The sequence below is a fragment of the Delphinus delphis genome, chromosome 1 (genome assembly GCF_949987515.2).
Source record: "Delphinus delphis chromosome 1, mDelDel1.2, whole genome shotgun sequence".
Lineage (NCBI taxonomy): Eukaryota > Metazoa > Chordata > Mammalia > Artiodactyla > Delphinidae > Delphinus > Delphinus delphis.
In genome coordinates, this window is record NC_082683.1 from 57,883,691 (window position 1) to 57,900,312 (window position 16,622).

Genomic DNA, 16,622 nt, shown 5'->3' on the forward strand with positions numbered 1-16,622 from the left:
CTCCCTTTGTCTACTTGAATGAAATAATGGATCTAAGATCTTATAAAATCTTATACAATCTTGCTCTTCTCTGAGTTTTCTTGAGCTACATGATTTCACTCTTAAATTCTCTCTCCTAAGCTCTTGCTCTATTATTTTTCTTATCTCCTCACTGACAAGGTAGGGGACAGTGTCAACTTTTCTTGGGGTCCTATCTCAGTTTATACAGAAGTTTCTTTAAAAAACAGAAACAAAAATAATTATGCTTTTTTTTAATTTAAAAGTGACGGGTACATCTATGATGATAGAAATCAGAACAATGGTTGCTTATGGGATGCAGAGATTGACTGGAAGAGGGTTAGAAGGGAGCTTTCTGGGGCAATGGAAATGTTACATATCTTGACTGGGGTAATATCTTGATTGGACTTTATATGTTGCTTGGGCTGTATGAGTGTGTACGTTTGCCAAAACTCAGCAAGTTGTATGATCTGTGTCTTTCACTGAAGGTAAATTCTACTTCTATTAAAAATACTTTTAAAAAGTAACACATGCTTATTATATGAAACATTATCATATAAAAGTAAGCAAAAATAAGAAAATCAAAATGACCTGTAATCATATCACTCAAAGAGGAACAGTGTTTACATTGTGATATATGTCCTTGCAAATTATTTCATTTCTTACACATCAACACACAAGATGGATTCATACAGAATGTAGTGCCTCCTGATTTGTTTTTTTTTTAATGAGCAGTATACTGAGAACAAACATAAAAGATTCTTTATATTTACTTCTTACAGGATTAATTTGCTAAACTAAGTAAAAATCAGGGTCCTAAATTTGTTTTCAAAACTTTTAAAGCCTATGATACTCCATCATCATCACCAACAGCAACACTTACTGAATGTGAAAGGCCCTCCCTAAAGAGGTTTCTTGACCAAGAATGTTCTTCAGTCTGTGGTGCTAAGATTGCTAAATCTTAGCTGCTAGACGATCACTAACAGTAAATCTTTAAGCTGGTTCCAAATTTATGATCATTTAACTAAGAACAGTCTAGTAACTAAGTACATTAAACATCACCTCAGGATCCATTCTTCTATCCTCCTCAGATTATTAAGCTGTTACAAGATCCAATTTATGGCATGTTACTCATATCTATTGTTTAATTTGTGTAGATTCTAATCCAATACAGGGACCCATATAATTGTATGGCTAGACTGTTGTGATCTACAGCTCCATGAAATTTACCACAGCATGAGATCATACACACAAACCTCACATTTATATCAGAAATTCAAACCACATCAAACTTAAGACATAATATCTGAAGTCAACAAAGCCAGAGCCCACCTCTAACACTTCCTAAAAAATCTATTGCTAAATCTTGTTCACCAAGAAGACATCTGGGTAAATATTCTGGTGTGTCCTTTGTTAGTTTCCTGATGGTGGTGCATAGTAGACAGCAGGAGAATTATTTGGAACTACCCAGAAAATTAGAAAAGCAAGGACTAGAAGCAAAGATCTGTGAGAAAGAGAAATGTCGTTAGCGTTACACTTTTGGCAAGCGATAAAAGGCAGCTTTAGTGACAGCAGCCAGATGGAGATCAAATGACAACTGTGAGTTCATAATGGTCTCCAGCGTCCTGGCAAGCACAGGGGCAGTAGGGGAAGTGGGAGGGATCAGCTTTACTGGTACTACAAGTCAATCTGGTGCATATCAGCGTTATCTGACGTCAACTAAAACCAGTTCTGAGGCACTACATCAGGACCAACTGCTAGATACTGAAAGCACCCTGGCCTGCCTCTGTGTGCTCCCCGAGCTCCCGCTCATAACATTTACAGGACGCTACCAGTTAATTTATGTTCCCTGCAGCAGGAAGGAGCCAGGTGTTGGGGCTGCACTTGCTGATTTGAAAGGAGTTCACAAATACAGGAAGCTCTCAGAGGATAAAAGAAACATTAAGAGTATTCTATAGTTTGAGGAACACATTGTTCTGTATTAAAACACACACATGCACACACATACACACACACACGAGGAGGGTTTTGAACAACATCAAGCCCTGTTCCTTAGCACGCAGAAATACATCATTCAGGCTATCAAAACTGCATAAAGATCTAAAGTGCACAAACGGGGAAAGTTTGCTTCCTCTGTAGCTAGAGAGGAACACGTATGTTGGATTCATCTGTGACTGTATTACAATAAAATTCAGTGAAATTTTTCACAGCATTAGTTGAAGACCAGGAAGCCCAGTACTTTTACCATCAGCAACGATGCCCCAAAGTTTAGAGAAAATGAAAATACAACATTTTACTTTGATGAAGGAATTGGAAAATGGGTGGCAAATAATTAACACTTATGGTATTCTCTGTGCTGCACACTATAAGTGCTGTGTCTATATTATCTCACTTCATCATAATAATAAACTCATGAAATAGGTACTATGATTACTCAGGAAAGAGACAAAACAGGTTAGGTGATTTGCCCAAGCCTGACTCAAGAGTGTGCATTCTGAATACCATGCTCTGATGCTGAGAGCTGTTCTAGAGGAAGATGATCCGCTGCTAAGGAGGTGAGATCTGGAGTCTCGCAGACGTGCATTTGCATCCTGACTCTGCCCCTTAGCTGTGTGTCCTCTGAGCTAGTAACTAGCTTAACTCTCCTCCAATAGGCCACAGCTTCTTCAGCAATAACGTAAAGATGACAGTATCCACCTCAAAGATGGTCGTGAGAGTCAAGTGATATCATATAAATAAAAAGTGCCAAGCAAATGACAAGCATTTAACGAAGCAGCTCTTTTTATTAATAAATCACAAGTCTAGTTAGAAATCTTCTGAAACATCCCTGGAAGCCAACTTGCTGTCACATCCAGAGTTTAGGAGAAATTCTAAAGCATTGCACATGGGTTGAAATCTTGACATCTCAGGTTGTTGGAAATTCTTGCTAATAAGTGTTTTAGGTTACGAGGAGGTTCTTTTTCTCAATAAACACTCAGAAAAGAGTAAAGGGATATTTATCCATGTCATGGATGACAAGAAGGCATTTGAGAAAAAGTTAATTGCAGAGTACTGCCAAAGGCCTGCGTTTAAGAGCTCCCACAGCCAGACCCAAAGACTTTAGGATTTACATTGTGGTTGGATTTAGGGCGAGTATAGCTTCCGGATCACAGATGGACCTGTTTTGATAGTTTATGTAAAAGATATAAACCCAAACTTATAAAATGGAGTAGAGGGTCCAGTTGCTAGGGATAATGAGAGACACGCCAAATTAACCAAACTTAATTCAGATGGTCATTAAACAATGACCCCACCTGGTTTTCAGTCGTTTTACCATCTGCTGTGGCTGTTTCTTCTCAGATGGGAGAGTTCCCACTAGCTCCCAGGTGCGACCTGTTTATTAAGACACAGTGCCAAATCATACTCCATTTGGTTAGTTAGCACTTGGTAACTGGGCAATATATTAAGGTTAATAAGGCAAGCTGTAACATAATCTCGACTAACCTATTGAAATGAATTGAGATTTTAAAAAATTGACACCACAGCAGAGGGATATGAATGTGTTTTTAATTCTTTAGACAGATTATCTGGTGACTAAGCTTTTAAGGCCCAGAAAAATAACGTGTTTTTGTGTGGTAAAATAAGATATTAAACGTTTTTTGGTGGCTGCTGAAAATTATAGAATGATTATTAGAATAAAAAAATTATTAAGCAAAAAATGTCAGGGTTGGAAGGGTCTTATAGAACAAAGTTTTCAGTTTCCAGTTGTGACCAGTGTGTGTCTCCAAGACTGTGAGTTGAGCTGGGGTGTTGGGGCCTTGGTAAGAGGAGGCCTAAACCTGCAGTCCTCTGTCCCTCAGCCCCACCCCCATCTGGCCATGTCAGCCAGAACACTTCTGCTTTTATTTATCTATGTGTAGGATTATACCTACTACTTTGCGGAAAAGGCAGTTCTCTTCCAAAAAAAAAATTAGATAAATGAGGAAACTGAGGTACAAAAAGGGTAAACAACCTGCCTGAGATCATGCAGCGTTCAGTCCACATTCTTAGAAGGACATCAAGTTAGATTTATCATGCTGGCTATGCATGCAAAGTAGCCACATAGATCTTAATTTTATAGCATCACTTCAAAACATCCCTAAGATACAGACATAAAATATAAACAGTCAAATGAATCTATACACAGGACTTATATTTGGTGGTGACACTTCCCTAAAATAGGGAGGACGGCTTGCCAAGGGTGATATTCCAGCTGAGAAAGCAAAATCCCTGACACATTTCTGCTTAGTGGCCAGTGATACTAATAGGGCCTCCCCCTCCTCTATCTTAAAGGGGATGAGCTACAACATATGGCAAAAATCCTTATAGGTCAACAACAGAATGTTAAACACAATCCATCACTTTGCCACAAACTGATATGGTCCATGAAGCACAAGAGTAAAGTGTTCATAATGGACAGTCAGATAACGGTGTGCTTACTGCATTCTTTGGTTACTAAAAATGAGGCTACTTTGGACCTTTAGAATATAAAGTCAAACAGTAGCCAGACAGAGTACTGTCAGACATCCTCCAGACCAGCCCACAGAAATAGGTGTTTCAAAAGACTGTGTCCCATACCCTCTTCAAAAGATCACAGCCTTATAGGGTTTAATCGTAAATTATCCTTTTTTAATATTTAATATCTTCCAGACCTGGAGACTGACATTTCATTGCCAAAGTAAAGGAGGACCAAAGCAAAATATAAGAATGCATATTATTCACAGAATAGATCTTACAAGCAATTTCAGAGTATAAGTTCTCCCGGCAGAAATTTCCAGTGAACAGAGATTAAATGCTTATAAGCACTAAAGCCAGAGAAAGAGGTAAAAGTTCAAATACTAGTAAAGAAGGCTTTTATTTTCCTTTGTGCCTTATTTCTTTTGTTTGCAGTATCCTAAGTATTACTCAATGTTTTCAATTTCATCTCCATTTGTGTTTCTTATATGTTGCTTCTATAACAAAACACCCCATCTCTGCTCTTTTAAATCTCCCACTTCAAAACTCACCTTCATAAAAACCTTTCAAGGTTGTTGCCCTCATCCTTATAATCTTTTTATGCTACATCCAAAGAACAAGACTTGAAGCTTGGCAATTAAGCACCTTTATATCTGTTGGGTTTTATAGGTGTATACAGTACAGACTGGTAGAGGTCACAAATCCGTAGTTACACAATGGGCCATTTTATAGCTCCTGAAAATAATATATAAAAAATCATTGGGGGCTTCCCCGGTGGCGCAGTGGTTGAGAGTCCGCCTGCCGATGCAGGGGACACGGGTTCGTGCCCCGGTCCGGGAAGATCCCACATACCTTGGAGCGGCTGGGCCCGTAAGCCATGGCCGCTGAGCCTGGGCGTCGGGAGCCTGTGCTCCACAACGAGAGAGGCCACAACAGTGAGAGGCCTGCATACTGGGAAAAAAAAAAAAAAATCATTGGGGTGGGTGTGAAAGGTGTACAAAGAAGAATATAATATGTAGATAAGGGTGTATAACCCTCTGTAATTAAAAAAGTACAACCAACAAAACTATGATTCAATCAAAAATGGTTTCTATATAATGGTTTCTATTCTCTTCTATATAAGAAGAGACCAGAAGATGTACAGTTTTATGTTCTAGTTCATTAATTACATCTCTAAATCTGTACAACTTATTCGTTCAACAATATCTGACTCAATAAATATTGAGTGTCTACCCTGTGCAGGGCACCCTTCTAACTACTGGGGATCAACCAGTGACCAAAACAAATCCTACTCCATTGAACTTATACTTGGAGAGTAGAGGGGGTAGGATAGGGGAGCCAGATAATGCAGACTATATACATATATATATATTTATATATATATATATATATATATATATATAAAATATGTATGTTAGAAAGTTTTTAAAAAAGAGAGAGAACAGGGTTTAGGGGATCAGTAATGCCAGGAGTAGGCAGGGTAGGCCTCATTGAGAAGGGAACTTGAAGGGAGCGAGCAATGTGGTGATCAGGAGAAAGATTATTCCTGGCTTTCAGTCAGTAAAAAGGCCCAGAGGCAAAAGGAAGGCCAATGTGGTTTGAGAGTAATACGCATGGCAGAGGATAGTAAAAGAAGAGATTGGATTAGGGATTCAATATTTTTTAATAACAGGTTTATTGAGATATAATTCACATTCTCTACAATTCACCCTACATGTACTATTCAGTGGTTTTTAGTATATTAATAGAGTTGTGCAGTTATCACCACCATCAATATTAGAACCTTTTCATCATGGTGAACAGATTTTTTTTTTTTTTTGCGGTACACGGGCCTCTCACTGCTGTGACTATGATTTGACTTGCTTTTTATAGAAATAGTATAAATAGTATATATAGCACTATATAGCATCTATAGTACTATAGTACTCTATAGTATATAAAGTACTATAATATTCTATAATGTATAGAATACTTCGTCTGCTGGAGGTGATTAGAGGAAGGACAAAAGCAGAGAGAGAGAAATCAGCTGTTGCAGCTATTCAAGTGGGAGATGATGGTGGTGGTGTTGGCAGCCCTGAGAAATGGTTGAATTATTTTACATTTTGAAGTAAGCCAATAGTGTTTGCTGATGGACTGGATGTGGGTTGTGAAGAAAAGAAGTCAAGGATGCACCGTGGCTTGGGGGCTGCGCAATGGGAAGAATGGAGTTGCCATTGACCTATAGGAGGACAATCAGGAGGCCACCTTTTAAGTGGCCTTAAGTCATTTTAAGTTTGAGATGCTTATTGTATATCAACACAAAGATGATGAGTAAACCTGAGATTCAGAAGAGATGACTGACCAGACTGGAAGTATATTTGGGAGTCATCAGCATATAAATATTTAAGGCCATGGGACTGGATGAAGTCACCAAGAGAGTGAGTGTAGATAGAGAAGAACTAAGCTGTTAAGAGTTAGGAAGAAGAGAACTTTACAATGAAGTAGATGGGTGAAAAGAATCACCTCTTCTATTTCAGAGACAGAAAATTTAGAAACTTGGTCAAGGTACCAGAACAAACTACAAAGGGCCAATTACCAACCCCAAACACCTATCTTTTTCACCTTTTTTTTTTTTTGCGGTACGCGGGCCTCTCACTGCTGCAGCCTCTCGCGTTGCGGAGCACAGGCTCCGGACGCGCAGGCTCAGCAGCCATGGATCACAGGCCCAGCTGCTCCGCAGCATGTGGGATCTTCCCGGACCGGGGTACGAACCCATGTCCTCTGCATTGGCAGGCGGACTCTCAACCACTGCGCCACCAGGGAAGCCCTTTTTCACCTTTGATTAGCCCACCAAGAAGAGACATTCACAGAGAGAACATTCCTACAACAATAGAAACCTCCTGACACACACTTAACTCAGTGGGGAGGTGGGGAAATGGAGTGAGGGGGTCCTTGAAAAGTGCCCTAGTGAGTCTCTTTATCTGACACCTCAACTAGCTGGCCCCTGCATGGCTGGTGAAATGTGAACAGCTGATGGCAACACAAGGAGGTCAGCCTAAAGCTCAAAGCAACAACACGCAGCTATTGCCATGAATATTAATAGCTAAAGAAAATTTCCTTAGGGTAAGAAGTTATTGAACACACAACAAGATGGCATTAAGGGTATTGTATTAGGCCTTGATGCTATGAAACAAAGTACAAATAACAAATTACTTAGTGGTTTAAAACAACACTTACTTGGGCTTCCCTGGTGGTGCAGTGGTTGAGAGTCCACCTGCCAATGCTAGGGGACACAGGTTCGTGCCCCGGTCTGGGAGGATCCCACATGCCGCAGAGCGGCTGGGCCCGTGAGCCATGGCTGCTGAGCCTGCGTGTCCGGAGCCTGTGCTCCGCAATGGGAGAGGCCACGACAGTGAGAGGCCCACGTACTGCAAAAACAAACAAACAAACAACACTTATCCATTATCTCACAGTTTCTGCAGGTCAGATGTCTGGGAGTGGCTTAGTTGGGCTCTCTTCTCAGGGTCTCCAAGGCTAAAATCAGTGTTTCCCAGGCTACATTCTCATCTGAAGGCTTGAGTGGGGAAGGATCTACTTCTAAGCTCCCTCAGGTTGTTGGTAAAATCCATTTCCTTGCAGCTTCATGGAGGTTGGCTTCTTCAAAACCAGCAATGGAGAAAGTCTCTGATGCTTCCAGCCTCTCTTCAGAGAAGACCCTCTTTTAAAGGGCTCATCTGATAAGGTCAGGCCCACCAAGCCTAATCTCCCTTTTGATTAACTCAAAGTCAATGAAATAGGGGCCTTAATTACACCTGCAAAGTCCTTTTATCTTTGCCATAGAATGTAACATAATCATGCGTGTGATAGCCCAAAACCATTACCATAGTCTATTGGTTAAAAACAAGGAATGGGTTCTGTCTATACTCAAAGAAGGAGGATTATACAGAGCTTAACACCTGGGTTTACATATCATTGAGGCCATCTCAGAATGTGCCCACCAGACAGTCCAAGAAACTAAACGTTTACGTTAAATTCCAAAATGGAAGTATTGATCCTAAGAAATGACATGTTTTTAGGTGTAAAGTCAATCTTGTCTGAATGATCTTCTCTGAGAAAAAAACTGAGGGAAATTTAGAGCCTGCCTTTAGAAACTAACTTCACCAGACTTACACAAAAGATACATCAGGAACCTTATGATCTTTAACAATAAAATATAATACAGTTGTAGATAGGTAGTTAGTACACCCATCATAGACTAATTGATCTCCTTCAATGTGAACAATGATCTGTTTAATGCAGTAATAATAAGCATCATACTTCTTTCAGATGTTAAAGGATTGACTAATTTTTGAAAGAAAGAAAAGTTATCATTCTAAACTATAGAACCAGTAGTAGGAATATATGTATGATAATAGTGAAGAAAATATCAAAAAAGCCTTTTAATATGCAAAGCAGGTAGCAGTGCTAAAATAATTTAACAATTTCTGAGTATATATTTTCATCTGATTTCCAAATATAACCATTTAGCATCCTTATAAATGTTACTAGAAGGTCATTCCAGTCCTGTGCAGTTGAAGTACCTGGAGTTACCGGGGATAGTTTTAAAAATGATTTTCTATGCTGGAATTATTTTTTAAAATACAAATATATTAAAACACATGAAAAAAGTATACATACACATATATACTGATCTAGGGATATTCCTCTGATTTATCATTGGATACCATCCTCTCCTAGGACTAATAAGCACTTATGAAATGTATCATCTACAATCATCCTATTGTATAACTGCAATCTAGCTGTAGCTAAATTCAGCTTCTACTTCCAGTTGGAAACACCAGCTTTGAAAATAATCACTGATGAAACCATCTAGGTAGACTCAGCAATGAGGCAAAATGGTGTAACATATCTGAGTCAGAAAGTATGACAAATGAATATTTTTGAATACTGGAAGGCTAGGCTTATCTCATAGGGAACAACCGAACAACACATGAACAAATCACTTTCCCTATAGATCAAATATAGAATTCAGTATAATTTTCGAGTGAGGGACCAGGCCTGTATTAAGAAGTAATCCTTTTATACTGCATTTTTACTGCATGTAGTTGACCTGGGTGGGGCATTATTAGGGCTGTGGTTCGTTTGAATTGGAAAAACAATACAGGGGTTCTACTGTCCTACAGTTTCTGTTCAGATGACCAAAGTCATGGGACTTTCAGCATAGCTGGCTGATGACAGTGCATACTATTTTGTCCCAAAATCCAGTTCAAGCATGGACATACCAATTAGATGGTAAGCACTTTAAAGGCAAAGGACCAGGAATTGTACCATTCTTGGTATATTGTAGGACATCAAAGAAGTTTTTTCTTTGAATTAAATTTAAATATGGAATACCTTAGAGGGAATTCAATCATTACACAGGACTGCAGGATTCGGAGATCTTTTTGTTCAACCCTCAGATTCTGTTTAACTCAGTGAACATTGACTGTGCTTCTACTAAATGCAGAAATGGTGCTGCGTGCCAAGAACACCAAGTTGATGAGGTCACAGTCCCTGTTGTCAAGAAACTCACTCGATTCCCTAATTCATCGTCAGCTTGCTGTGATCACACTTCCTTCCAAAGAACTTCTAAGAAATACCTAGTGGATAGAACCTTGGAGTTCCACAGAACACAGTTCAACAACCTCCAAATGATGACTCAGGCCAGATTGCATAATTCAGGTTTTGTTTGCAAAGTTGAACGGGCTTCAGCATCTCCCTAAATTTCAATGTAAAGGAATTCTTTAACAAAGACACTACATGTTAGAATTTAAGATATAGATATGAAACATACCTTACACTCCTGGGTAAGTTATGCATTGACAAGCACCATTCCTTTACTCAAACCTTGTCCCTTGCTGACAACGCAGTTAGGGATTAAGTGCAAAATGGCAGCTCAAATAAATGAGCCAGAAAACTGACCTATCACTTTTCTTTTCCACTAAATTGAGATCAAGAGAGCTGGAGAATATTTTGTCTAGAATGATACAAACATACGAGAGTTTGCAAAAACTCCCAGGTAGCTTAGCAAAAAATTACTTCTGTGACCTTTGTACAGTAACCTTAATAATGCAAGCATTGTTTTGAATGCAAGCATATGGGAGCATGTTTACCACTTTTGGTGACTTCAGTAGGTTTAACACATATTTTTGCATTTATTGCATAAACTCATGAAACAAAGGAAAGAACTTTCAACCTATTCAGTGAAAGTCTATGCATTGAAGTTTGCTTTTCAAAAATGCATAACTACTGCTTTCTTTACACCCACAAGTTGCCGTTATCTCAAAGCTGAAATTTTAGCATATGACTAAAAGGTCCGATAGCTGCTGCTTCATGATTCAGCATCTAACATTAATAATTCACAGTGAGATCACAGGCCCCCTGTGGAAGGTAGTGACATACTTGCCTTATGAAAGGAAGCTGAGGGCATATTGAGAGCATTTTGAATTTAGATATGCAGCTTGTGTGGGTGTCAGACAATTGTCTCTTAGCTGGTGCCCTGCAGAAGGATCCTCCTTCGGGAAAGGCTGTCTGAGAAAGGTGAACTGGGCTTGTATGGCTAGGATACACTAGGATACACACATGTGGTAACCAGCTCCTGGTGCACACGGTTTTCCAGAGTTACCCTGGGCAGGTGGGAAGCCTTTCTGCTTTCTGTGGAAGAGATTCCAACTTGGTTCCCTGCCACCACCAAACACAAATGTGTTGATTTTTCTTTTTTTGAGCTCCCAACCCTTGCAACCTTCCAAAAATAAATCAAACCAGCCATCAGGGGACCGAAATAATACTACTACTAATAAGCAGCTTTGCCTAGACTTACATAAACAACACTTCTGAGGTAAACTTTGCCCCAGAGGTCTGGACACACTCTTTTTATGTAACCAGCTTACTAATAATTACTAGACTTGGGTGCATTAACCCTGAAAATAGATTTTAATAGCAGGCCCCCAAAACAAAAGACATGAAACGACAATTAAAAAAAACAAATGTGCACCAACTAGAAAAACACTTGGCAGCCAGCTCCAGCCCAAGCTAAGACACCCTCCGTCCCCCGCACAAAGACCTCCTCTCCTACCCGCCCTGCCAGCAGGATGAGAGTAGGCTCGGGACCCCGCCCCCATCCCCGCCCCCGCCCCAGGCTCGCCTTCCTCGTGGCCCCTCCCTCTTCCGCTCCTCTCAGCCGGGTTCCAGGAGCTGAGGTCAAATTGTCGGAGCAGGCTGATTTGCATAGCCCAATGGCTGCGCGCATGCAAATGAGGCGGGTGGTGGTTGGCTGGGGGTTGGCAGGATAACTCCGGCGAGGGGGGCCTTTGTCCTTCAGTGGCTGTGAGGCAGCTGCCGCGTCGCTCTAGTGGACTGTGGCGAGGGGGGGCGCCGAGAGCCGGCGGGCGAGCGTGCGAGGGGGCAGGAGGGGCGGACGGCGCGGCGGCGGCGGGCGCTGGAGGAGCCTGAGAAGGAGTGCAGAAAGCAGGCACCCGCGCGCCCACGGTGGCAGGAGCAGCCCGCAAGCCGCTCTCTCTCTGTAGGGCACCTGCAGTTGCAATATGACTTTGGAGGAATTCTCGGCTGGAGAGCAGAAGACCGAAAGGCAAGTCAGCGGAGCTTCTCCCTGAACTCTGCTTGCCCACTGCGCGCACCCCAGTGCTGCCAGGCTGTGCAAGGTTTGCGGGGAGCGAGCGGTTAAAAGTTTGCAGAGGGTACTTCCTATCCCGCCTTTCTTCCTCGGGACACTAGAGGCGTGCGTGGACAGAAAGAGCGTGCCTCCCACGCCGGTCGAGCCCCTCGAGCCTTTGCAAAGGGCAGAAGTGACCGTCCCTGCCGGTGCGGCTCCTGCGGCCGGCAGCCTGTGGCTTCGCCCAGCGCCGGGGACTGGCAGTGCCCTCGGGAGAGGGTGGCGGATGGCACTCTCGGGGCTTCTCACTGGACGCCTGGCCTCTGGGCGTGCGAGGGGTTACGGCGGGGGGGGGGGTGACAGGCCGGGAACCCCGGGTTTGCAAAGGCCCAGGTGCGCCGTGGCGCGTGCACTCGGGAGGGAGGGTCGCGGCGCAGGGCGAGGGGGCCGCGACGGCCCCGAGGGGCGGCGGGCTGACGGGATCCCCTTGCTCTGCCTGCGTGTAGGATGGATAAGGTGGGGGATGCCCTCGAGGAAGTGCTCAGCAAAGCCCTGAGTCAGCGCACCATCACCGTCGGGGTGTACGAGGCGGCCAAGCTGCTCAACGTGTAAGTGGAACCCTCGCGTGTCCCTCGTGGTTTCTCTTCCCGCCCCAGCCCGGAGAGGTCGCCTTCCAGGGGCGCCCCCTCGGCCAGCAGTGCCACTTCCTGCCGCTTTCCATCTGCCCTGAGGTTGCTTGTCCCAAGGGGAGCAAGCGGGCCGGGGCGCGACCCCCCGGGACGTGGGCGCGGGATGCGGGCGCCCACGCGGCGGGTTTTGCCTTTGGGCTCATCAGCCCCGTCCCTGCCCGCACGCAGCGACCCCGACAACGTGGTGCTGTGCCTGCTGGCGGCGGACGAGGACGACGACAGGGACGTGGCTCTGCAGATCCACTTCACCCTGATCCAGGCGTTCTGCTGCGAGAACGACATCGACATCCTGCGCGTCAGCAACCCTGGCCGGCTGGCCGAGCTCCTGCTCCTGGAGAGTGACGCGGGCCCCGCGTTGAGCGAGGGCGCGGAGCAGCCCCCGGACTTGCACTGCGTGCTGGTGACGGTAAGGGAGAAGGGGACTGCGGGCAGGACGTGGTTAGAGTCCTGGCAGGAAGTCCGCAACGGCTGAAAGTCGCCTGACTCCAGATCTGGAATGGCTGAGGGTCAACAACTGGGCGCCTTTGCCCCATCAAAGAGTGTGGCTGGACTTTCAGCCGAGATGTGCTAGTTTCATCCTTGGGATTTTCTCTGGTACGGAACGTGTCTAAGCACGTTGGAGGCTGCCAGAAGCGGAAGAGATCCTTGTGAGTCAGCATTGTCAGCCCAGCTACTCCCTACCTACATCTGCACTACCTCCCGTGACTAATTCCTTTAGCAGGGCAGATTAGATAAAGCCAAATAAATTCCTGGCTCACCCTCATTAAGGAGTCAGCTTCATTCTCTGCCAGTCAGAGCTAAAAATAGAAATGGTGTGGGAGACAGACCTTATTAATTCCCTAGAAATGTATTGAGAGGATAGAGTGGAAATTTTTTCTTTGCAATCTTGCATATTTTAAAATGGAGCTCCCCCCACCCCCATAAAAACCTTTGGTAGGTAGATAACTTGTGTTTACAGAGGTAAATGTGATCGTTTTGCCTTTTACATTTTACTACTTTTTGACTGATCTCTTTAAGTGGCAGCCTAATTATTTTGCTACTCCTGAAAAAATACTACTGTCTCTTTTGGGAGGATAACAGGTGGCAGTTCTAGTTAACTGCTATGCAGCTCTCACCTCCTGGTAGCCCAGCATGGAAATATTTCTCACAGTTGTTTCACTCAGGTCTCTGCCAAGGTACAAGTTTGGTAGGGCAAGCCTGTGAATAATACTTTCATGCAAAACTGAATAAATATTATGAAAACATATATATATATATATATGTATATGGCTCAGTGGGTTTCATGTACTCAGACTATACTCAGACTTTGAAGAGTACAGCTTAGTAGAGAATTACCCTGAATGATTTTGCAGGAAACCCAACTACCTAGAAGAAATTTTATTTCTTATGGTTGTAACAGGTCTCTGTGTCACACAGCCAAAGTATAGAATGTTCGAGTGTCTTCCCCTCAAAAGTGGTGTAATAAGTAGCAAAGGCTGACTTTTTTAATAGTAAATTTATTTTTTCTAAATTTGTTCCCAGAATCCACATTCATCACAGTGGAAGGATCCTGCCTTAAGTCAACTTATTTGTTTTTGCCGGGAAAGTCGCTACATGGATCAGTGGGTTCCAGTGATTAATCTCCCTGAACGGTGATGGCATCTGAATGAAAATAACTGAACCAAATTGCACTGAAGTTTTGAAATACCTTTGTAGTTACTCAAGCAGTTACTCCCTACACTGATGCAAGGATTACAGAAACTGATGTCAAGGGGCTGAGTGAGTTCAACTACATGTTCTGGGAGCCCGGAGATAGATGACTTTGCAGATGGAAAGAGGTGAAAATGAAGAAGGAAGCTGTGTGGAAACAGAAATACAAGTCAAAAGGAACAAAAATTACAAAGAACCACGCAGGAAGGAAAACAAAACTATGTATTAATTTAGGATGGTTGAGTTACATTTAAATAAACCAAATATGCTTTGTTGAAGTTTAAATGTGCGGCAGTAGTTTGGGTAATTTTGGTTTATATGCCCTCAAGTAAAAAAGAAAAAAGCAGAAAGGGTTAATCATATTTTAAAACCATATTTTATTGTATTTTGATGAGATGTTAAATTCTCAAAGTTTTATTATAAATTGTACTAAGTTATTTTATGACATGAAAGGTTATTTATGCTATAAATTTTTTGAAACACAATACTTAACAATAAACTGGTATGGAATAATTGCATCATTTCTTTATGTGTGTTTTGTTTCTTTTAACTTGGACTTTCTTTTAAAGAAGTTTCTTATTAATATGGAAAAATTAAAACCCTTGTGAAATTATATACATATATGTGTCTGTATATATAGATGTGTGTGTGTATGTATATATAATTCTTTTCCACTCTTAAACATTTGGGCCAGACATGGGGGCATAATATTGCTTTTCATTCATTCTTTAGTGGACATTTTAGTGATGCCCTGCTCTAGCCTACATCCAAAGTCAGAAAAACGAAGATTTAAGAGGAGTTGGGGTTAGAGTTAGGGAACAGGAGTGTTAGAAATTGCACTTGCAAAACCTGAATAAATATTTATAGTTCAATGATACTAGTGCTGTAATAAGATTATATGCAACATATTAAGGAAGCAGAGGGGAGAGAGTGACCAAAGGTACCTGTAAGACCAGTGAAGTTTTTCCTGGAGAGAGATTATTTTATTTGGATCTTAAAACAGGAAGAGGATATTGCTAGCAGCAGCACACTAGTTTCTGAAAAGGTGTGGAGGCCCGAAAGACCAAAACCTGTTCAGGGAACAAAGTGATTCTGTGTGTGCCTCTGGTGTAGAAAGATAAGGGAGAGAAAAGGCTGAAAGGTAAGTGGCGATTAGGCCCAGACTGTAAAGGGCATTCTGTGTCACCCTTAGCTTTTGGGTTTCCTTCTGTAAACTTTGGCCAGTCTGCAGAGGCCTTCACGCAGGGAGTGACGTGATCAGTGTTCTAGGAAGATAACACTGGAGACTGAAAGACGGGTTATTGGGATAATCGGCTGTAGGTAACAAGGCCAATTAGAAAGTGACTGGAACAGTCCAAGGCTGTGCATTTTGCAGAAGCATATTCAGGGAACAAACAGGAAAGTGGCCTGCTAAATACTCTGGTACCCTTATTCTCTTTCTAGAGCTGTGTGCCTTCCAGCTGAACATGTCTGCTATGGTTCTGAGGGGTTTGGTTAAATTAGATGGGAGAGGTGGAGGAAAAGAGCAAAAGAAATGAAAGGCTTCAGCAGAACAGTCATCTTTTACTTGGAACAGTCACTTGATAATTAACTGCAATAACCTCCTGTAGATACAGCCAAAGAAAGCAAAAATGCCTACTGAGGCGAAGCCTAATATAGCTTTGGTCTACATGATTTTTCTTTGCCTCCTTCTCAAACCATAAGCCCCCATGGCTCCCCTGCCATCTGTCTCCCACCCTTGTCATGACTACATACAATCAGGAAAAAGTAGAAGTCAGAGGAGAGAAAACCAGCTAACAGTAACTAAAAGCTCCACATTTCTGCATATTTTAGGAATAACATAGGCCCATGAGCCCTTCACCTTGCAATTAAGTTTCTGTTTTTCACATCTACTAGAAATGTGGGTTTTTAGGCCTTGTTTAGACTTGTATCTTATTTAAGCTAGTGCCTGGTCCAAAACATAACTGGTATTTAATATTTGTTTCTTACATTATCAAAAGATTGAGAGCAGTGAGTTTTAAACAGAATTTCTTTTCGTTCCCACCAAAGTAAAAATATTTTCAATTCTTTCCCACAACTACTTGATTAAAAACGCTTCTGCAAAGATGAGTGAATTAAAGTAGGAAGGCAGAGTGGGGAGAAGC

At 42.3% G+C, this 16,622-nt stretch overlaps 1 protein-coding gene across 1 annotated transcript; it reads left to right on the top strand.

Moving 5' to 3' along the window:
* The first annotated feature begins 11,818 nt into the window (after window positions 1–11,818).
* Window positions 11,819–14,996, top strand: GADD45A (growth arrest and DNA damage inducible alpha). Its single transcript, XM_060023701.1, has 4 exons — window positions 11,819–12,076; window positions 12,607–12,708; window positions 12,958–13,195; window positions 14,311–14,996. The coding sequence occupies exons 1-4, from the start codon at window positions 12,033–12,035 to the stop codon at window positions 14,422–14,424; spliced, it is 498 nt and encodes a 165-aa protein (XP_059879684.1). The 5' UTR covers window positions 11,819–12,032; the 3' UTR covers window positions 14,425–14,996.
* The last annotated feature ends 1,626 nt before the right edge of the window (window positions 14,997–16,622 follow it).

Coding starts and splice junctions, on each gene's coding strand:
- GADD45A (XM_060023701.1), top strand. CDS start 12,033: ATGACTTTGGAGGAATTCTCGGCTGGAGAGCAGAAGACCGAAAG. Junction 12,077..12,606: donor GGAGAGCAGAAGACCGAAAG/GCAAGTCAGCGG, acceptor GCCTGCGTGTAG/GATGGATAAGGTGGGGGATG. Junction 12,709..12,957: donor GCGGCCAAGCTGCTCAACGT/GTAAGTGGAACC, acceptor GCCCGCACGCAG/CGACCCCGACAACGTGGTGC.